Source organism: Saccopteryx leptura, chromosome 1 (assembly GCF_036850995.1).
Source record: "Saccopteryx leptura isolate mSacLep1 chromosome 1, mSacLep1_pri_phased_curated, whole genome shotgun sequence".
Lineage (NCBI taxonomy): Eukaryota > Metazoa > Chordata > Mammalia > Chiroptera > Emballonuridae > Saccopteryx > Saccopteryx leptura.
The window spans coordinates 255,812,601-255,835,467 of record NC_089503.1 but is presented as its reverse complement, the minus strand read 5'-3'; the positions used below and the strand labels follow the sequence as shown (position 1 = coordinate 255,835,467).

Sequence of the window (22,867 nt, the reverse complement as noted above, 5' to 3'; positions counted from 1 at the left end):
GAGACCAGAGCCACTCTAGCGCCTGGGGCAGAGGCCAAGGAGCCATCCCCAGCGCCCGGGCCATCTTTGCTCCAATGGAGCCTTGGCTGCGGGAGGGGAAGAGAGAGACAGAGAGGAAGGAGGGGGGGTGGAGAAGCAAATGGGCGCTTCTCCTATGTGCCCTGGCCGGGAATCGAACCCGGGTCCCCCACATACCAGGCCGACGCTCTACCGCTGAGCCAACCGGCCAGGGCCGTAAAATTTTTAATTAAACATTTTTTTGTTGGGGGGCTAAAAACCAGGTCCATCTGACTTTAAAGACCTAGGCTATACTGCCTGACTGGTGGTGGCACAGTGGATAGAGCGTCAACCTGGGATGCTTAGGTCTCCAGTTTGAAGCCCCAAGGTCACCAGACTGCTAGGTTGAGTGTGGGACTGCCAGCTTGAGTGCAGTGTCATCAACATGATCCCAAGGTCGCTGGTTTGAGCCCAAGGTCGCTGGCTGGAGCAAGAGGTCACTGGCTTGGCTAGAGCCCCCAGTCAAGGCACATATGAGAAGCAGTCAAAGAACAATTAAAGTGACACAACTACAAGTTGATGCTTCTCATCTCTCTCTCCCCTTACTCTCTCCTTTCCTGTCTCTCTCAAAATAAAAAAATTTAAAAATAAATAAATAAATAAAAAGAAGACCTAGGCTATGCTGGATCGCTTTCCCAACCTATAAGGGTGCTTTCTGCTTCACCTTTGCCTGGTGGCTGCTGGCTGCCCTTGAAAAGCACTCACCACCTGAGGCCTTGAAGTTTGCCTGGTTTCCTGGGGGCTGGGACTGGGCCCTCCAGTCCTAGGGGGATCCTGAGCAGACCTGTGACACTACTGCTATCTCCTCTCCAAGCCCCCCCCCCCACTCACATGGCACTGGCCGTGTAGCTGGCATCGCCGCCCTCCACATACTGCACTTGGCTGGAGTACACATGTGAGACAGGCACCTGCTGGAGTTGCTGCACCTGTCACAGGACGAAGGGCATGCAGAGGGTCAGAGGTGAGCCAACTCCTCCACCTCTGCCTGTAAAGGGCTCACAGCAGTCTGGCCTCTTCCCGCCATCTGGCTCCCAGCCCAGAAGGCAGTACTTCTGGTGTCTCTGAATACACAATAAACTGGAGTGGGAGGCCCAGGGCCTGCAGCCTCTACCACCGCCAGGAATCAGGCAGAGCTATGTCAGAAGCCAGGACTCTCTGCTTGGGCTGGGGACAGCAAGAGTGGGGCCTGAGGTGGGGTAAAGGGGAGCCCAGATGCGATTCTACTGTGGGTATGAAAGGTGGATCCCAGGGGCAGAGGAAAGCACTGGGACAAGGCTGTCACAAGTGACTCCTAGCCAGAGCCTAGAACTACAAACAAGCTTAAGGGGTGGAGTCTGCTTTAGGGTGGAACCTGAAAATCAGGCACAGGGCTTAGGGGCGGAGCCATGCCCTGAGGGGGTGGGCCCAGCTTGTGGGACAGAACCTGAGACTACCCACAGGGCTTTAAAGGGTTGGGACTTGCATTCCCCATCTCTTCCCTCCAAACTCGTTTGTAGGGGCGGAGCCTAGGGCCTGGAACTCCCTTTCGGGCGGGGGTGGGGTGGGGGGGGTCAAAAGTGAGTACCGCGACTGTATGGGCGGAGGTAGGGAGGGCCAGGGACTATGGGGCCGGGCGCGGGCCGGGGCCAGGGCCGGCAGATCCCGCCCCCGCCCGCCCCTTGTTCCCAGCCAGTGTGTCGGCCACCTACTTTGAGGGCCGTGGCAGCCGTGCCGAACACTAGCACCTGGGGGATTCTCTGGATCCTGACCCTCTGGTCGGGGCTGGCTCGGGCCGGGAGCCCGGGCAGTGGCTCGAGGACCACTTTCTGCTGCGGCAGAAGCAGGTGTGGGGGCAGCACGCCCACAAGCTCCACCCACTGCTCGTAATGGGGCTGCGGCAGCTCGGGGCTGCCTAGCTGCTGGGCCTCGCCGCAGCATGCGGGCTGGAGCGACGGTGGCTCCAGGGCCAGCGTGCCCAGCCCAGGCCCGAGCGTGGGTGGCCGGGGTGGCGGCTCCGGCGGCGGCGGCGTGGGCCAGGGCTCTTGCTGCTCTGCCTTCCTAGCGGGAAACTGACTGCCTGAGCTCTGGAGGACAAACAGAGACACTGCAGAATAAGGGGTTGCCGTGAGCAGGGCTCCAGGCCTCCACTGCCCACCGGGCTGCTAAGCTCATGCAGCTACCCGATCAGAAGTTTCTTGCTTCGTGTCTCAAGGAGATGAGACTCCAGATCTCTCTCAGCAAAACCCAGGCCCTGAAATGCCAGGTGCCAGGGAAGAAGAGGTTCCAGGGCGAGTTGGTAGCCCACAGCCAGAGGTACAGCCCAGTGTGGGGCTGAGCCCTTGAAGATCCAGGGGTGGCTCCATTCCCTCCCTGCGGCCTAAGGGGCCTGCACCCCTCCCCAGTCGGGCTGAGCCTAGTCCCAGTTTGCCTAGAGGTAGGTGGGGGAGATACATACCTCTTGAGCCACATGGACTGGCTGGAGCCCCTGCACCGTTAGTGGCTGCACCGGGCTAGCTTTGGGTGCCTGTGGAGTGGCCTGGACTACGGACCTCTAGGGAGGAAAAAGGGAGTCAGATCATGGGACTCATGGCAATGATGGCGGCAGATCCATCCGTAAGCACCCAACCCCTTCCTTCATGCACTCATGTAAGCCTAGGAGCAGCCTGGTAAGGAAAAGGCCACCTTCTCCAGCTTTTCGCAGTTGGCCCTGCACCAGTGCCTCCTAGGTTCATTACCACATTAACTGTGGGTGCTCAGTTACAGGTGTGGAACCCAGACTCAGCAAGACAAGGCTGACGGGAAGTGACAGGGCTGAGTTCAACTGGGCACTGACTGAGGGAGTCCCTGCTCTCCACCTCCACTCCCTGCAGGTTTATCCCACACTCCCTTGTCCAAGATTCCCAGTCCTCACTTTCATGCTATGGCAGGGATTCAGATATCACCTTTAGGGCACAGTGAGGGACAGAGACTGGGGGGGAGGGGATTATTGGGTGGGGAGCACAGACTCAAACCCAGGTCTTGAGGTTCAGAGGGGCTGTGATTCCAGGCAGAATATTTGTGAATCCTTTGGGGTATGGTTCTTCTCCCCTCTGGGGAGAGGACCTACGGCTTTGATCTGGTTTTCTAAGGGGATGGGAATGCATCAGTTTCAGTGGTAACAACAACCAGATGGCAGACAAGCCTTGCACCTCACCTAACCTGCTCTGGCTGCCATGGCTGGTGGCTCAGAGCACCATTTCCTCCAGAATGCTGGGAATCGGTTTGGAGGCCAGGGCCTTTCCCTGAATCCCTTGGGGTTGAGCCAGGACTTGGCCCTGGGGCTCCTCCAGGAAAATGAGTCTAAAGAAGCCAAAGTTGTTTCTCAAAGCTGTTTCCAGCACCTGCTTAGTGTTAGGTGCCTCCACAAGACCACATTTCATTCTCACAGCAGCTCCAACCACACTGACCCCAGGCCCCAGGACAGAAGCCATTATTTAGATGAGGATGCTGGGACTGGAGAGAGGCAGAAGCACTTGCCAAAGGTCCAGGTGGTAGGACCTCCCATCTGCCCAGCTCTCACAGCCCTAGGAGGCTGTAAAGGCCACCCAGGCAGGACCCCTTGCCCCAGCTGCCGCCCGCCTTGGCCTGGCACCTCTTGGGTGACAGGGACACTCTGCTGGACGCTGTGGACCTGTAGCTGCTGTGGCACCGTGCCCGTGGGGGCCCCAGCCGTCTTGCTGGAGGAGCTGTTGGCCTGCACTGCTGATGGCTACAAGGAAAGAAGACACGGAGTGTTGCCTGGGGCACCTGGGCCCTAACAAAACCCTTCTTAGGAGTGCTGTCCCCAAGAGCTGTTGGGGAAGGCAGCAGCCAATGGGGGCTGGTAATCACAGCATTATGTGCATCTAAATGCCTAGTCCCAGCTGCAAGGCCCAGTCACCACTGGTCAAGACTGGAGGTTCAGCTCAGAGGTATTGATAAGCAGACCCATCTTCCCCAGTGAGGAGAGCTGGATTCCAGCCTCAGCTCAGGGGCCATCTGCTGCCTCCGTAACTAGAGGGTCTATAGGCCTGAGATGAGGAAAGATAGGTGAGGGAATACCTAATTTCCAGATGTGCTGAGGCACAGATGAAATGGACCTGCCCTAGAACCACACAGCTATGAGTGATAGCACCAGGCACTGTGCTCAGGCAAGCTGGCTACAGAGCCCCTGTGAGCTCTGGGCCACCCTAGTATCACTGGCTATTTAATATGTAGGAAACTCAGCACAGAAGGCTCGAGGGCCAGTCCAGAATCACCCCCCCCTCCCCAAGTAAATAGCTGAGCTGGAGGGTCTGACTCTGAGCTCCTAATGCAGACACCCATGCTCCCACAACCCATGGCCTGCCTGCCTCCAGCACTCTTAAAGGTATTTGAGGGTCCCCAGATTCCACCCTGTGGTCTGAGGAAGAGCCTCTACCCACCCTGCAGAGGGAAGAAGGGCCCACTTTGCCTCCTGGTACTGGGCTGGCTCTGAGAGGCCATTTCAACCTGGGGTGGGGGGAAGCCACCTCCTTCTCCTGAAGGTGGCAAGACCAGTAATTGGGCAGCCAAGTCACTCTGCCTGGGGTCAAAGAGGATATCAGGGCTGGGAGTGGGGAGGGCTAAAATATTCCAGAGGAGCAAGTGGTCTGGGGGCGGGGCCCAGAGCTCCAAGTATACTATGGGGGTATAACCTGGGGAGAGTGGAACAAGGAGGGTCGCTGAAAAAGTCACCACCTACCTCAGGGGGCGAGTGCACCTGCTGGGTGCTGTGCACCGTCAGGGAGACCTGGCCTGTCTTAACACCCTGGGCTGTGCTCTGCACTACTAGCCGCTGCGTGGGAAGAGCCTGGAGCAGGGAGGAAAAAGGACCACACTTCACTGATGACAGGCTGTATAGTTTTAACAAACATTAACAAGCATCTATGCTGAGCCAAGCAACATCCTAGTCCTGCACACTTAGCTCATGGAATGACCTAGACAGCCTTGATGGAGCACAGTCCTCCCCACTTCACAGAGGTTGACAGTGAGGCTCAGTAAAGCAAATGTGCTTGCCTGAGGTCCTGGAGCCTGTAAGCAGCAGAGCCAGGGTTTGTGTCCAAGGAGCCTCACTCTTGAACCTGACAGGACTGTCCTGGTCTGTGCTGAGGCCGGCACGCCACCTGTAGCCTTTCAGGGAACAGAGCACTGAGCACTTGCAGTCCCTTTGTTGGCAACAAACTGTTGGTACCGAATAGGCCTTGGTTTCTCTGCTTGGGGAAATCAGGCTGGACCTGCAAGTCACCTTCCTTACTGTCAACCCTTAGTTCTTTCTGTTAGGGTGATGCATGCCGCCTCCTTCCCTGATGAGCCCTGACTGACAGTCTCACCCACTGGAGACAGTGGGTGCGATGGCTCCTGGATGGGTTCAAGTCTTGGATGCTGGTGGGAAGATCCCTGAAGGCTATCAGGGAAGGGTTCTACACTCTGGAGAGGCTGTGTGGGCCAGGGCCAGGTGTGACAGACTTACCTGCTGGGGCACAGAAATGTTAGTGAGCTGGAGAGGTGACATGTGGCCTGGCTTGGCCTGCACACTTGTCTGGACCAGCAGCCGCTATGGGGGCAAGAAAGAAGACCCTCAGCCATGCTGACTTCCCCAGGAGACCCAGCCCAGGTGGGTGGAGAAGGTGTTGAAGTGAAACATCTTGATAAGGACAGGTAAGCAGATGGCTCTGGCAGTGGGTCAGGGATGGAAAGCCAGGTATTCTCGGCCACAGCCCCTGCCCCCCTCACATGCCCTCCCCATGCATCCTAGGGGAGGGGTATATCCTACCTGCTGTGTGCCTTGCACCTGCTGAACCACCTGAGTAGGGACTCCAGTCTGGCTGGCAGTGGAGCCCGGGCTGGCCTCCGACACAGTCTCACTGGCCCGCATGGCACCTTCTGGGAGGAGTCAAGAGGGTCAGTTCTGCCTCTGCCCCCAACCCTGAGCTCGTCTAGATGGGATGATGGAGTCTGAAGCAGACCCCTCACGGGGCCAGGCCTCTGCAAGAGTCCTGCATGCTGCTTGGCCAGGCTTGCCCATTGGGGTGGAAGCCAGGAGCACCCTTAGTATCTAGAAGCAGCCTCACCACCACCCACCCGCCTCATCCCAAAACCAGACTGGAAGGGGTGACTAGAAAGCCATGATGCAACAGAGGCCCAGATGTCTGAACACCCCTTTCCCAACAGACAGCACTTGTAGACAGGCAGTGACTGGCCTCCCACGTTGATAGCCTTGGAGCTACTTTTCCTGAGATGACCCCTGGCTTCCCAGGAATTGCAGCTGGTTAGAGGAGTGGCCACAGAAGGCCTTGATGGCCAGTGGCCGAGTGCCCCCTCCCTCTCTACTGTCCCAGTCTTTCTGTACTCAGTGGGGTTGGGGCAGGCTGGTACTCACGCCGAAGCGCAGCCGAGAAGAGGCAATCACGGAACATGGTGCCCACCTTGCCGTCTGTCCCCCCACTTTCTGTGTTCAAGAGAGCCTGCCCTGTGTTCCTCGCTTCTGGCCCACCTCTTCGGGAACAGCAGGGCACAGGGGCAGGCGGGTTTATACCTGCAACCTTGGAGAGCTAATCCCCCCAGTGGATGTAGAGCTCCCAGCTGCCCTCTTGGAATAAACACTCCCCTCCCAGTAGGCGTGGCCAAACAGGGCCTTGACTGCACTTTGGGATCAGAAGGGAGACTGGTAACCCAGAGATGCTATCAGGCAGGCACTGGTAGTTTCATGCACATCTCACTGAGTGGTTAACAAGAGCTGGGGGGCAATGGGTATGTTGCGGGGGGTGAGTTTCCCTGAGAGATGCTGGCTGGGAGACCCTTACGCCAGCCAGGAAGCCATTCATCTTGCCCTCTATGTGGTCTGATTTGCTCCTAAGAGTCTCAGAGGCTGGGGTGGGGCTGCGGTACATATGTGCCTGCCCTTCCTCTAATGTGCTGCCACAAGGAGCCAGCATCCCAGCCCTACTTCCTGGGTCGCCTGGCAAAATTGGACAGCGGTAGGCAAGGAGGACTAGGATTAACTATAGAGCTTCTGGTGCCCCAGGAGCTATACTAGAGTCTTCCTGGGCAGTTGGAGATGGAAAGAACTTTTATTACCCTGGGTTTCAGATTAGGCTACAGAGATGAAAAGAAAGGAAATGACTTGCCCAAAGTCACCTAGCTGGGACCAGGGAGGCCAGGATACATGCCCATGTCTAGGCCCACATGAACTTCACACTGCATGGAACCCAGGCCCACAGGTCACACATGAGCTGAGGCCTCAAGGGCAGTCGTGTGCAGACTGGGCATATGGGTATAGGGACCTATGAGGATAATACAAGGTCCAGCGCATCACAGGGTTGGGTACGGCCTCCAAAGCAAGGATCTGGGGCTCAGCTATGTGGGAATACCAAGAGAAAGGCCTAGCTAGAGCAAGGGCTGTCCCAGGTAGATACAAGGCCCTCAGGGGCCAAGTCTGGACAGAGCATATGAATGTGTGTTAGGTCATGGGGAATAGTGGCCAGATGTGGGAGGAGGTATTGGGAGAAGCCACCTATTGGCCACATGTGGGACAGGCATTAGGACAGCCCCAGGCCTACTCAGCCAGCTGTCTCTGCAGCCAGTTCCAGAAGGCACTGAGTCCTATTTTGCCAGAATCTTCCTTTGCATTCACTTAGGCTTCCCTGAGCTGTGAGGGAGGAGGCTCTCACTGAGACAGCCTTTTGGAAGAAAACTGAGTCATGTGAGGAGCCTGGAACACCTGGTATCTGTGGTATCTGTGAGGCATAGGGACCAGACCCAGCCCAAGGGATGGTGCCCAACCAAGGAGGTCTGTGGCAGGTTTGGCCTGGTGTAGGGTAGGCAAAGAGTAGAGGGCTGGCTCCAGACACTCCTAGGCCCAGCAGCTCTGATGAAAATGCCAAGGCTGATCCCAGAGCAGGACCCTCAGAAGATCAGACATCTGCCTGGATTGGGGAAGCCTGGGAAGCAGTCTTGCCTATCTCCTGCCTCTGGGGCAGCCCCCAAGGCTGAGACCCCCATGTCTGCCAGGCCAGTAAGGCAGGCTGGGCTGCAGGAAGATGAGAAGGTAAGGTTCTGGATTATTTCTTGGATGAGGGACTTCCTGTGTGCCCTGTCTACCTGTGTTTTGCACAAGATGTGTGTGTGGGTGGGGAATGTGGAGTCTGAGAGCATCTGCATCTGTCTGCCTCCCATCTCCATTCTATGCATGTGCATGAGATCAGGGAGGGCCCCATAGTCTCAAGTCTCTAGTCAGGAAGTGACAGTTGATTTCCTTTCCCTCAATCTGATGAGTGTCTTGTCCTCTCTGGGCTCTGAACTTCCCCTTCAAGACCTACTCACACCTCAAGTGCCACGAGCTACTTGGGGGAGGCTGAGGGAGGCCCATTCCCCATGGACAATAGATGGAACAGTCTGGCCCTCTATCCACTAGTCCTTTGCTCCCAGGGATGATTTCAGTCAGGGGCACTTGAGGAGTGGGTGGGTCTGGGCCTCTGCCGCCTCCAGGGTCCTATATCCCTTATCTGCCCTGAGCTCAGTTTCCCCATCTGTGGGGAAACCATACACACCCCCACCCTCCATGTCCCTCTCCCATGCACACGTCTTTGGGATTCCCAAGGACTCCAAGTGAGAGAGAAGTAGGGAAGAGAGGCTGGACACAGTCCCTCCTTCGGCTTAGCTCCATTCCTGACAGGCAGGCTTGGTTTCACTGTCCTGGGGTCACTGCCAGGAAGCACAGAGCCTTCCTTTTGCCTCGAATTTCTGGCAAAGAGTCTGGTGGCTTCTGAAGATGGGATTCATGGATCTAGAGGATTGTTTCTGAGCAGGGAAATTTGAGCTGCCTTCCCATCACCTCTAAGTCACTTTAGGACAGAGTCCCCGAGGACAGAGCTGGATGGCCTGCCTTCTGGTGCTGCCTTAGCTAGCTGCCAGCCTGGCTCTCAGTCTAGGTCCAGGCCTCTTCTTGCCCCCTCCCTGAGATTCCCTGGGTCCCTGATCAGCTCAGATTGCTTCTGGCCCTGGAGGAGCCCCAGGCACCTTGCTGCATTTGCTGGTATCATTTATACTCCCTAACCCCCACCTTGGGACTGGTTCATGTGGCCCAAAGGCACTCTTAGGTTCGAAAGGGTCATGGTGGAAACCTAGGAAATCACTGCAAGGGGATGGGGAAGGGTCAACAGAGAAGCTAGTACAGTTGCAGGCTGCCAGCTAATTTCCCCTTCCTCAAAACAGATCTAGGAAGCATTGCTCAGTCACCCTTCTAGAGATAGGCTCACTCCTGCCAGAGCCAGGAGCAGGAAAAAGAAATCTCCCAGGACCACTGTAATAGACAATTAAGCTACCACCAAAGAAGGGATCCCAAGAGTCATGCCAATAACCCAGAATGCCCTACAGCATGGTGGGAAGACTGTAGGTGGAGGGAGAAGGCCACCTCCCCAGGCCCTACAGCTAGTAAGAATCCTGCTAAGACCCAAAAGACCACACATAATCTTGACCTCTAAGCACAGATCCTCCCTGGGGCATGGGGGAGTTTCAGAAGGAGCTGGAGGAGAGGAGGGGATAAGACTAGGTGGGCTGGCATTTGGGGAGGTCTGGGGCTTGGAGCTGTGCATTCTAGACCCTTGCTCTAGAGACCCTGGACCAGAAGGCAGCTAAAGCCAATAATATCTAGGAGGTCCAGGGCCAATCAATGCCCTGGAGCTGAGCAAAGCCCTCCATTTGTGCTAGGCAAGGCCTCCTGCCAGCTCTGAGTGGCCCAGGGGCTGACTGGTTGTGAAGGCTATATTGGGGGTCAGGCCAGCGTTCATCAGTCATTCCACAAAGACTCAGCAGATAGAGACCTGGTCTCACAGGTAATGGAGATAGACATCATCATCATCATCATTTCAGGTGGTGATGATTGTTAAGAAGAAAAATAAAGCCTGACCAGGCGGTGGCGCAGTGGATAGAGTATCGGACTGGGATGCGGAGGACTCACGTTTGAGACCCCGAGGTCGCCAGCTTGAGCGCGGGCTTATCTGGTTTGAGCAAAGCTCACCAGCTTGGACCCAAGGTCACTGGCTCGAGCAAGGGGTTACTTGGTCTGCTGAAGGCCCCCAGTCAAGGCACATATGAGAAAGCAATCAATGAACAACTAAGGAGCCGCAATGAAGAATTGATGTCTCTCATCTCTCTCCCTTCCTGTCTGTCCCTATCTGTCCCTCTCTCTAACTCTGTCTCTGACACACACACACACACACACACACACACACACACACACACACACCCCAAAATAAAATAAAATAAAAAATAAAGCAAAATAAGGTGACAAGGAGTAGGAGTGGAGGTGAGATGGAGTGGGCATCAGGGAGGTGGCATCTGAGCAGAGACTGGAAAAACACGAGGGATGAAAGTCCAAGTCTAGGATGGGAGTGCTCCAACCGAGGACACTGAGAGCACAAAGGCCTGAAGGCTGGACTAGGCCTAGGGGCTTGTAGAGTTGCAGGAAGGTCAGTGAGGCTGGGGCAGGAGTTTGAGGACTGCAGTGGGGCCAGGAGGGGCTGGGCAAGTATGGAGCTTTTAAACCCTTTCATATGGGAAGGGCTATAAAGGAGCAGACGTCCTAAGACCCAGAAAGCCTGAGCCAGGGTTTCTCAGAGAGTGCCCCAGGGCCACCTGCCTTGGCTTGAGCTGGGCTGAGATGGGATGTGAAGGGATCTATGATAGTTGTCAAAAGGCTCCCTCTAGCTGTTGCAGGGGAAAGACTGAAGGATGAGAATGGAGGTTGGACCAGGGCAGTGGCCATGGAGGTGGGGCAGTGGCTGGATTTAGGAGGTGGAGCCAAGAACCATTCTTGCTCAAGGATAGGTAAAACAGGAATCAAGGCTGACCCAGGTCTGGGGGTGGTATTTATGAGGATGAGGAAGCATCAAAGGAGGGAGGATTTGAATTGAGAAAAATCCAAAGTTCCATTTGGCCATGGTGGCTTGAGAGGCCTGTTCTATCAAGTGAATGGCCACAGGAGGCTAAACCAGGATCCTGGGGTTCAAGGCTGTGGCCTACGCACAGACCTCAATGTGGGTATTGTCGCATAGAGGTGGCATTGAAAGCAGACATTGGACAAGGCCACCATGAAGGATGAACCACTGGAGTGAAGTGAGGTCACAGGCCTGATGAAGTCATTGCTGATGAGGCCAGGGAGGTGAGGAGGAAGCAGCAAAGGAGATGGAAAAGGGGTGGCAGGGAGGTGGGTAGAGACCAGGGCGGGAGGGCATCTCTGGGAGGATGGTGACCCCAACTAGGACTCTAGGGAGGAAAAGTGTGGATGGCTAAGGAGAGAGCTTGGGTGAAGAGGGAGGACAAATCCTGTGAGGAATTTTGACTAAAAGGGAAGAGGAGACTGGCAGCAGCTGGAGGTGGTGCCGGCCCTGGGGTGGGGTCGGTCCTAGTTAAAACGGGAGCTGTTTCATTTTTGTGGGTAGGTGGGAAAGAATGCAAGATAGGGATCGAATGATGAGGCTGGGGTGGCAGGAGCAAGTCCTGGAGGAGGTGGCCTGGGACAGGCAGAGCTGGTAGGTGCCGATGGACCCTGGGAGCTGGGAGGCTGGCTGGCAGGGGGTGGGGTGGGGGGAATGGAATCCTCATCACATGACATGACACCTTGTCCCCAGTGAGGTCAGCAGCAGGGTCAGGGGTTGAGAACACAGAGTGAGAGGAAGGTGATGGGGGGGGGGGGGTAGAGGGAAAGTGGGTTTCTACAACAGTGGGGGTACATTAGCAAGATGTAGCAGGATCACTGGACAGTGCTGAGAACCCCCGGAGATCTGTGGCCTAAGAACCCTGGCCATGCCCATGGCCTGGCTTCAACCCAGTGTTCTCAGCATGGCTCTCATGAACATCCCTCCACACCATCTGTGTGGTAAAGTGTCAGTGCTCTGAACTCCTGCCTGCTCCCACCCCCTGGCCCTATCTTGGGACCCCAAAACTGCCAGGAATCTCCAGATGTAGCCCCAGCTACATCTGACCTAGTCCCATGGGGCCATGTCAATTGCCACATATTTGACTATCATTGATGGTCCTAAGCTCAGCCTTAGCCTGCCCCTTCCACAGCCCCCAGGAAGCACTGTGACACTGCCACTTCCTTTTTCACTCCAAAAGGATTGGGTCAGTCACAACTAGTTGTTTTTTTGTCTACCTCCCCCCTCCTCAGTGCACAGTAGAAACCATTAACAGCGCCCAGTCCTAGTCTGAGCTGTATACTCTCCCTCTGCCCAGCCTGTCCTGGTCCTGGCAGGAACCAAGGCATGGGTTAGATGCTCTAGGTAGGAACCATGGGTGTCATGGCCCAAGTTTCCTGGTCATTTGCAACACAAATGTGTGGCCACAGTGAGAAACAGGAACTGTTGGCCACATACTCAAACTTGTCCAGCTAAGATCCCTGCTTGGCCCATGTTCTGCCAAAAATGAAACAGGAAAGGAAGGAAGGTGATGCCTTCAGGCCCTCCTGCCATTCTCCCTAAAGTGCCTCCATAAGCACCTCACACACATCCCCGGGGCATGTGAAACCATCAGGATCCTGTTCGGGATAAGGAAATTGAGGCAGGGTGGCCCAGGGGCTGAGAGCAGTGAGGCCAGACCTGCAGTGCCGCCCTCGCCTCTGCCAGATTTATGAGCTTTAACTCCACTGTCTAGTCCTTTCTTCAAGTAGCATCTTAGCTGGGGATGGACAGCAACAGCTCTAAGAGTGGCCCTGGTGGAGAGGAATTGGGGGCACAGAGGCCTCCCTGCTGGCTTGAAAACTCCTTCCCAGAGATGCCCAACAAGTCCTGCCCAAGAATCCTGGAGAGTTTGAAAGCTGCCATCTTGGTAACAGGCACAGTGACAACCCTCACTGTCAGGATGCCCCTAAAAGCTCCTCTTGGAGTTGTTCAAAGAGTACCCGGACCCTGTACACATGTCCACTTACCAGAGACGGTGACCACGATGTACTGCTGGGACACCGAGGACGGGGCAGGTGTGCTGGCTGGCTGTGAGGGCGTGGGGGCAGCCGGGAGCTCCGTCACAAACTGCTTCTGGCTGCCTGGTGGCTGCACCTGGGGCTGGGGGCTCTGCAGCTCGGTGACATACTGGGGCTGCGGGGGAGTGGCGGTAGCAGGTGGCTGGGGGGCCTGGGGTGCTGCTGATGGCGGTGGCTGTGGCTGTGGCTGGGCCTGAGGCGGGGCCTGTGGTGGCTGGGAGGGTTGTGGAGCTGCCTGTAGCTCAGTAACATAAGCCTGTGTTGCCATGCCAACAGTGGGGAAAATGATAATAAATAAGGCTTTTTTTTTTTTCTTCCTTGGGAAGAAGGGGCGGGGGGAGAAACAACAAAAGAAGGAAAAACAAAAATTAATCTACAGGCTGAGGAAACCAGGGACAGCTCCTGGCTCCCTGGAGACACATTTGGGTTCATCACTAACTTAATTAGATCCGGAGGCTGGTGGCCAGATATAACCAACCCATCACTACAGGGGCACTGAGTATGGACCAAGCTGCTGTGCAACTCTTCCACTTACCCTTGCCCAGGACTCCTTACTCCTTCTGTCTCACCTCCTGGTGCCTGGGGGACCCCTGTGCCAGGGGAAACTCATCCGGCCTTCCCCCAGGACAAATGACACAATTCCCTTGAGGGTTCCTAGAGGCTGGGCACTGTGCTTTACATTATTTCATTTAAATTCTGCAACAAACACATCTGGGTTTGGGTTCACTTTGCCAGATGAGAAGCCGAGACTCAGAGAGGTCAAGGAGCTTGCCCCAGGCCACAGAGCAGGGAGGCAGCAAGGCTGAGCTGGAACCCTGGGTGCTCTGAGCACTTGACTAACTAGCTAACCGCTGGGAAGGAAAGTCTTGGGTACAGCTGTCTGCCAGTCAGCCCATGCTACCTCCATATGTGCCCACCATCTGGGCTTGGATTCTTGGCTGACTATCACTCCCAGTGGACTGCCCGACACCAGGCAAAATGTTTGAGTCCAAAAACCCTCCCTGAACTTCTTATGGCCACAGCGGCTTTCAGTCCAGGGGCCGTTAGAGGTGAACGTGCCATAGGTGAGCTCATCATGTGGAGAGTGCACTTCTGGGGCCACAGGGCAGGTCTAGCAGGTGCCTAAGGCCCATCTGACCAGAAGAGGCAGCCCTTCTGGCTGCTGAATAATCATGGTCCCTCTCCCAGGTCCTAGGTCCAGCCTCAGCAGGGGATAGGCAGACAGTTTCTGTCCCCCCACCCCAAATAATGCAGCCCATCCCCAGCTCCTGAGCACCTAAGGGCAGTGGGAAAATGCTGGATTGGTTCAGAGGTAAAGTTCCAGCTCTACACCTTCATGGCCCTACCTTGCCCCTGGAGTTATTTTAGTTTGAGAACTCTGCTTGAGATCCAATTTAAGAGTGGGGCTTTCAAGGGGAAGGAAGAGGAGAAAAACAATGCTGCTCCTTGAGGAGAAGCCCCAAGCGCTCTTTGCTGTGACTCCTTCCTTTGAACCAGCCTGGTGAGAGAGAAGCCAGCATGACCATTTTTAGGATGATCAATGTTAGGCTTCCAGGGTGAGTTGCTAAGGGGTATGCACAAGGGAGGGAAGGATTTGAACCCAGGTTTCTCTGACCCCCAGATGTGCTCTTAGCCCCCAGCCCTATTGAGGGAACCAGGATCATTTATTTCTCACAATCAGGAAATTTTCAGATGAGGCAACCTGAGGGCCCCTCTTTCCCCTGACCCCTACCTTCCACTCCTTGCCCCCAGAGGTAAGCCACCCACCACTGGCCCCTGTTAAAGAGCAGCAGAAATGGTGAGCAGGGAGCCCAGCTGAGCAGCCTGAAGGATGCTGGGTAGTAAGTGTTTCCCCTGTATCTCCCTTCCTGGGATCCAAGAGCTGTCTGAATCAGCAGGGGGCAAGATGAATGTTACAGTAATATAATGTTATAGTAATTAAATATATAGAAATATAGAAAATATATAGAAATAAATTAGGATATAATACTATTAAAAGACATTAAGGCAAGTGAATAAGGCTACACCCTCTGGATGGGAACTAATCTAGTGTGTACAGATATGACTAGGCCTTTTGCCTAGTCCAGTTAGTGTGTGTGTGAAGTAATATATAGATAAAAAATGGCTTGATGTGACAACTCTGTAGATTAACATAAAAAAGGGCTCTCTGCTAGAAACTCCCAAAAAAGTGGTTTGATGTGATAATCCCATAGATTAACACCTGTTAGAAGGTGTATGCCAGAAAAAGGTACTAAAGCCAAGAGGTCCCCCCTGCTGTGGTAGTCACCTAGACTCTAACGTTGACGTGGACTGTCTCCTCCACTCTGACCAAGCACAGCCGAGAGGAGCACGCTGACAGGGCCCCATTAAGCTGTACCCAGGCACATCATAAGGATTTGTGAGTAATAAATTGCCTGTATGATTCTTGCAACTAACTTTTGTGTTGGTCGTGTCTTTTCTCAGGTGGCAATTGGTCTCAGTACCAATAAGTAGAATCCTCATAGCCACCTCAAGAGTAGTCTCAAAGAGGCTGACAGCCCTGCCATTAAGCAGGAGTGTCCCACTGCACGGGGAAGTCGAATCAGGGATGCCTAAGCGACATAGAGCTCGGGCTCTACTGGGACAATGGATGAGAAACAAATCCTGGATGGGGCTAATAAAGGACTTGAACTTGGCTATCTCCTAGCAGTATGAGGTGGAAAAGAGCCTCCTCACTCTGGGCCTCCACTGTCCCATCTGTGAAATGGGAGGACTGAAGTCCTACAACACAGGGTTGCTGAGGAGTTCAGTCTGGTCATGTGGACAAGCCTAGCCAAACACTCAGTACAAGATAAGCACTCAGGAAAGGGCTCTGGTTCACATCATCACCCAGGGCCCTTTAACAAAGCTCCAAGGAGACTGATCTGTGGTGGAGGAGTGGATAAAGTGCCAACCTGGAATACTGAGGTCCTTGGTTCAAGGCCCCAGGCTTGCCCCATCAGGGCACATGCTAGAAGTAACTATCTACATGCAAGAAGCAACCTCAAATTGATGCTTCCCACTGCCCCTTCACTGCCTCTCTTTCTTCCCCTCTCTCTAAAATCAATCAATAATTTTTTTTAAAAAAAAGCTCTAAGGAGGAGGACAGAGCTGCTAGGTTCTGCCTCTGGGCTGTAGAGTACAAAAGAAAAGAGGCTTCTGTCTGGACTTGGTTGTGCCCACTCTTTGGGCTTGGGGAAGGCCAGGGAGGTGCTGCACAACTCTGCTGGCTGGCACAGAAGCCGGCAGAACCCTGCAGCTACCTTACCTAGCAAGCCAGGTCACTAAGGACAGAAGGGCAGAGGCAGATGGGGAGCTATCCACCGGCCCTGTGAATCGGTGGCTGGTCTCAGTGCTTCCCTGCTGGTAATTCAGGCAGCTGGGGGAGTTTGCCCACCTGGAAAGTTAAGAGGCTGCTGTCTGCCATGCACAGGGAAAAGACATTGTCCTCTAGCCTCTGCCTTCCCCAAACTCCTTCCTGCCAGCATTAGAGAGGCTGCATCCCAGATCCAAACTCTGACCCAGCTGGAGTCCTCAAGTCAGTAGAGCCAACCATCACACATCCAGCTGGTATCAGACACACCTCAAAATTAACCCTGGCCTGTCTCTTAATTCATGAACATGGCCCTGGCTGGTTGGCTCAGTGGTAGAATGTTCGCCCAGCATGTAGATGTCCAGGGTTCGATTCCTGGTCAGGGCACACAGGAGAAGCGCCCATCTGCTTCTCCAACCCTCCCCGCCTCGTGTCTCTCTCTCTTTTCCACTCTTGCAGCCACAGCTCGACTGGAGAGAGTTGGCCCTGGGCGCTGAGGATAGCTCCATGGCCTCGCCTCAGGTGATAAAAAGAGTTCGGTTGCAGAGCAGCAGAACAAAGCCCCAGATGGGCAGAGCATCGCCCCCTAGTGGGCTTGCCAGGTGGATCCTGGTCCGGGCACATGCGGGAGTCTATCTCTCTGCCTCCCCTCCTCTTATTGAATTAGAAAAAAAAAAAAAATCATGAACATATTACTGGCCTCAGTTTCTCCATCTGTCACCTAGGTGTGATGAGAACAGTTAATTCATAGGGTCATTGTAAAAATCCCATTAGATCATCTCAGCACTCAAGGAGCACTGAGAAATAGAAGCTATTATTATTATTCATTCAACAAATACCTGTGCTGGGTGGGGATGAAGAGGTAAGGAGATAGGCACAACCCTTCAGCACTTGGAAGGAAGCACTGAGGGGAATCCGATTCTGCATTAGCACCATTTGGAGCTGGTTAAATTCAGGTCCTAGGTCCTACTCCAGTCTGGGATGGCCCTGGAGTCTGCTGTCTGAGCTACTCCCACCCCTGGATGATTCTGAGTCAGGTGGTCCTGGGGTACTTTCTGAGAGACCCTTGCCTGGGTTTTCTCAGCCCTGGGAGAGCTGGCCCTTTTTGGCCCCTTCCACCAAAAAAGGGTTTTAAAAGTTCCATACTCTCTAGTGCTTTCTCCTCCTTAAGATACAAGGCCTGCGGGTCTCACTCCTTCCATTCAAGGTCAGGAGAAGGAAGCAACATGAGGGCTGAAAGGCTGAGCTCAAAGGTGGAGGGAATATACAAACCAGTTAAACCAACTTCTCTGTTGGAGATCTCCTTAGCACTGTCCTTGTCAATCTCCCGAAGGGGCAATACAAAATGCTAAGTTTCTCATAATTATTTGACCAGGGAACCCTTTTTTCTTTTTTCCACCTGTAGATGACCAGATTAAGCAGAGTTCTTTAGGGTATTCCCTAGAGAGAAATAAATAAAAAATCTCTAGATAGCACGAGGCATTCCCCATTCCTTTGAACATGAGAACCATTTCTTTTTCTTTTTTTCTGAAGTGAGAAACGGGTAGGCAGAGAGACAGACTCCCTCTTGCGGCTGACCGGGATCCACCCAGCAAGCCCACTAGGGGGTGATGCCCTGCCCATCAGGGGCGTTGCTCAATTGCAACTGGAGCCATTCTAGCGCCTGATGCAGAGGCCATGGAGCCATCCTCAGCGCCCAGGCCAACTTTGCTCCAATGGAGCCTTGGCTGTGGGAGGGGAAGAGAGAGAGAGAGAGAGAGAGAGAGAAAGGAGAGGGAAGGGTGGAGAAGCAGATGGGCGCTTCTCCTGTGTGCCCTGGCCGGGAATTGAACCTGGGACCTCCACATGCCAGGCCGACGCTCTACCACTGAGCCAACCGGCCAGGGCCTATCTTTTCTATTAAGTGAGAGGAGGGGAGATAGGCAGACTCCCTCATGCACCCCAACCGGGATCCACCGAACAACCCCCATCTGGGGCTGATGCTCAAATCAACTGAGCTATCCTCAGCGCCTGAGGCGGATGCTCAGACCAACCAAGCTATCCTCAGCGCCTAGGGCCAACTCTTGAACCAATTGAGCCACTAGCTACAAGGGGATGAGAGAGAGAAGCGGGAGAAGGAGGGGTAGAGAAGCAGATGGTCACTTCTCATGTGTGCCCAGACCAAGGATTGTACCCGGGACACCTGCATAGAGGGCTGACACTCCATCCACTGAACCAACCAGCCAGGGCGCATGAGAACCCTTTCTTGATGGAACAGAGTACATGAAACAAGAAATCACTAAGCAAATCTGTTCCTTGGCAATGAAACTGCCAAGAAAAGCACCAATGGCTGCACCTATCTTCAAAGCCAACAGCTATATTTTTGGAGAATGAATTAATTACTCTAAATCAGGAGCAAACTTCTGCAAAGGGTCAGACAGTCACCGTTTTTGTCTTTGTGGGAAGACAGTCTCTGTTGTAATAACTCAGCTCTGTTATTGCAGTGTGAAAGTAACCACAGATGATATGTAAACAAGTGTGGCTCTGTGCCAATAAAACTTTATTTCTAGACACTGAGACTGAATTTCATATAATCTTCACATGTCATGACATATTATCTGTTGTCACAAAATATCCCTCTTTTGATTCCTGCCCCTCACCAATCATTTAAGAATATAAAAATCTTTCTTAGCTCTCAGGCCACATAAAAACAGGTGGTAGCCATAGTTGGTGCCCCATTTTGGACACCAGATCCTATAACCAAATAGTTTAGACCTTCAATGAGGCCCTTCCAAGGAAAGAGAAAGAAAACTCACCCTCCTCATCTGTAGAATGGCTTCAGTAATTAACTTACAGAGGAATGGGGAAATTAACTATAACGATATAGGTTTCCCTTATCCTCTATACCCCGTTAGTTTCTAAGACTTGTCAATAATTCCTTCAAAATAGGCCCTAAAGCTGGGCATTCCTCTCCATCTTCATCAACCATGCAAGTCTGAGCTGCCATTATCTCATCACTTGCCTGGACCCCTGCCACAGCCTTGTCACTGGCTCCAGGCTTCAATCTTACCTCCATAGTGAAGATCCTTTCAAAACACAAACATTATTCAAAAGGCTCCAAGGCTCTCCATCACAGAGAATAAATAAAATCTACAGCCCTTCCCATGACCCCAAGGGCCTCATGGGATCTGGCCCCTCCAACCCCTGCATTTCCACTCTGGGTGTCCTAGCCACAATGGCTCTCATTCCTCAAATTCCCTGGGCCACCTCCAGCCTCAAGACTTGCACCAGCTCTTCTCTCTATAGGCATGCTCTCCTCACCTCCACCTCCACTCTCCACCACTGGCTCCTTCTTATCATTCAGGTCTCAGCTCATTTGTCCCCTTCTTAGATTCCAAGTGTCCCACTCCCAGCACTCTGGAGCACATACTACTATTTTACTTTCTTCCTGGCCTTGGATTTCCTTGTTTATTTTCTTACTCATAGGTCCTCTTCCCTCCACAACCAGATAGGAAGCTCCCCAAAAGCAGAGGCCTACCCAGCATGTGTACCACTCCAACCCCAGCTCCTAGAACACACATGGGTGCTCAATTTTTACTGTCAAATGAGTGTCCAAAGGCTGGGAACACACTGCTAGTAGTGTCCAAATTGGTTAGAATATACTGATTGGTGAGACCTTGTGAAAAAGTTACTGCCTCCTGCCAGCAGCAGGCTTGTGCTGGGGGGGGGGGGGGGGGGGGGGGTCATGCCTCCTTGTCAATATCCCAAGGGAGATTGTAAGTCTTTAGGCAGGAAGGATTATGCACATTGCCCTGCGGTTGGTATCTGCAGGCCATGTCCTGGGGTGTCTGCCGGACCCATCCCCTGTCCTCAGCCCCATACTAGGGGATATATGAAGAGGAGAGGGCAAGGACCTCAGCTCCAGAGATATCTTTCCCATGATACCCATACCCTCAGCTCACAAAGCTGTCTCCTGGAAGGCTTGGGGTTGAGTGGAGGCCCAGGGCCCAGGGACAATTTTTCTTTCTGGCTATACTCTTAAAACCAGAGAAGGGCCTTAGGAGAGTGACACCTTCCCACTGGCATCCTGGGATTCCTGTCACCAGCCACACAGCCTAGCAAGAGAGTCAACCTTTCAAGCTACTAGGTTCTCATCACATTTAAAATGGTAAAAATAAATGCAAATGGTATAATTCTGAGGGCTGAGCAGGAAGTAGCAATCATTATAATGGCAGCAGCAGCTAACACAATTTGAGTAATTACTATGTATTTAATGCTTAACTTGTATTCTTTTATGGAATCCATAACACAGTAACATGAGATTAAAATCATTACCAATGATCACTGCCCCAGATTGGATTGAAGGAAACTGAAGCTCAGAGAAGTTAAATAACTTGCTTAAGAGCACAAAGCTAGAAAGCAGTTGACTGTTTCAAGGGCAAGCAAACCAAGCCAGTGTTCCTACCCTAGTCAAATGACCTTCTGGACTAGAGCCCTTTAAGTATAAAAGTTATGGGAAGTGGGGGGCAGTCAACAAGACTAGATAATTGTGATCATCTCTTTCTGTTCAAAATTCTCTTTTCCAACAGGTGGTGATCTTTCTGGCAATTCAATTATTTCTAGATCTTTACTAAAAATTAATCTCCATCTTTCCTGACTTTCAAAGGGTACTGCACCATCTCTCAAAGAGGGCATGTGCTAGGAAAATTCCCTGCAGAAATGAGACCCACCTCCCTAGCCTGATTTTAAATTCTTGGGGAAAGCTTTGGGAGAGCCTGAAACATGACCTTTCACCTTGAATGAAGCTTGACTGATTTTCAAAGTGGCATTTTGCACACTGCCACTCAGCTCTGCTGATGCCAAGCTCCAAAGCAAGATGGAGATTAGAAAAAGTGGATTTGACCTGGCTGGCTATTTAAAAAAAAAAAAAAATTCTTCCCCAGGCTGGCAGACCTTGTCATCTGCCAAAGCAGTGGCTCAGATTCTCCTCTAACACGTGTGCGACACTTACTTCCCCTTCCTACTGACCAACATGACCTCCCCCCTCCTTCTGCCCATGTGGCTCTGGAGGCTGGTACCTCCTCAGTAACATGTGACCCAGTTGACACCAACGTGACTGACACAAAAGTATGTGTCTGGCCAAGAAAAGCAGCTTAATAAATCTAAGAAACTTCCTCAGGCACCATTTGCCAGGAAGACCCCAGTGGGCAGAATAGCTAGGAATGGTCCCACCTCCAATGACAAGCCCCCTGCCCAGGGACTACACCAGGTCTAAGACAGTGGCCACCAGAGAAGCAATCAAGTTTCTGTTCTTCCAATTCAGTCATTCAAGATCACTCCTCCCTGCCACCAGCTTTGATTTCTGCAAATCAAAATCTTCCAGGCTAAAGTCATAAGCCCACAGCTTCTCCATTAAACTTTGTCTTTCTTTTCCTCCTCTCAGGGAGAAGAAGCATATAATTAGGAGAGTCCTGCAGGATTGAAATAAAAACTAGCTTACAGTAAATCTATCAAACACATTCAGAAACAGTAGATGGGGTAAAAGTTCAAAGATGAACCATAAAGTCTTGAAAGGAATTAGGAATCTCTGAAATGTAGAAAAGGGGGGACGACAATTGTTATCCCCATTTTACAGGATTAAAAACTGAGGACTCAGCTGCGGCAGGCACTGAGTCCTCGGGACTGGGAAGATTTTAAAGGGGCAAGGCACAGGTGGCCTCCCCACACTTGGGAGAACCGTAAGGCCCGCGACAGCTGCCCCACCCTGTTGCAGGGTGCACAGGACGGCCCCGCCCACATATTGAGGCCTGGCTCCGCCCACCAACCTCGGCCCCGCCTCGCCCCTCCCTAGCTCCTATTGGCCAAACCTCCCCAGACCCGCCCCTCCACAACTCCCGATATATAAAAGCCCCCCGCCCGGGCCTGCCGACCTCCACTCGCCACAGGCCTGCGAGCACCCGCCCATTGCGGGGGCCGGGCAGCGGGGCCTAGGGCGGGTGGTATCGCCCCAGCCAGGTCCCGGCCCCCTCCCCCACGGTCCCGACAGTCGCCGCCATTTTGACCGTCCGCCCCTTACCCGGGACTATGATTACAGCAACACCTGCCACCCGGGCCTCCTTATCCTCCCCGGCCCAGACCGCCAACCCGGGCTGCCCCGGTTACCTCGGCTTCTCTCCACTTCTGTCTGCAGAAGGGCTTTCCAGAGGTCTCGGAGGCGTTGTTGGGAGGGGGACAGAACGTGCTGGGGTCCCCAGGCCGGGCCAGGGGTGAGGGTGGGGGTCGGCCGGGCGGTTGTTGTTGTTGACTCGCGTTGCCGGGTTGCTTGGTCGCCACGACTACCGTGGCTATGGCGCCTCCGTTTCCCTCACCGGGGCAACTGTTGCTACCCACCCTACTTACGTCACGAGCCGAGGCGGGGGTCCTGGATGATTGGCGACGCTGCGGGAAGTGATTGGACAGCGCTGGGCCCTGCCGCTAAATTATTGGTCTCAAGGCACGCTTTTCAA

At 53.5% G+C, this 22,867-nt stretch overlaps 1 protein-coding gene across 7 annotated transcripts in view; it reads right to left on the bottom strand.

The window, feature by feature from the left end:
- Nucleotides 1-22,867, bottom strand: part of RFX1 (regulatory factor X1) — a 36,955-nt gene extending 14,088 nt beyond the window's left edge. The window contains exons 1-9 of one of the 7 annotated variants that reach the window (XM_066347465.1): nucleotides 22,524-22,866; nucleotides 13,001-13,368; nucleotides 5,849-5,958; nucleotides 5,546-5,629; nucleotides 4,778-4,885; nucleotides 3,668-3,784; nucleotides 2,492-2,587; nucleotides 1,746-2,120; nucleotides 889-983 (exon numbers count right to left, since the gene is read on the bottom strand). In XM_066347465.1, coding sequence (XP_066203562.1) covers nucleotides 889-983; nucleotides 1,746-2,120; nucleotides 2,492-2,587; nucleotides 3,668-3,784; nucleotides 4,778-4,885; nucleotides 5,546-5,629; nucleotides 5,849-5,958; nucleotides 13,001-13,319 — 1,304 coding nt within the window. In that variant the 5' untranslated portion in view covers nucleotides 13,320-13,368; nucleotides 22,524-22,866. Of the gene's footprint in view, nucleotides 1-888; nucleotides 984-1,745; nucleotides 2,121-2,491; nucleotides 2,588-3,667; nucleotides 3,785-4,777; nucleotides 4,886-5,545; nucleotides 5,630-5,848; nucleotides 5,959-13,000; nucleotides 13,384-22,523 lie in introns of those variants that run through there. The other 6 variants (XM_066347482.1, XM_066347475.1, XM_066347487.1 and 3 more) reach the window with 6 other exon arrangements.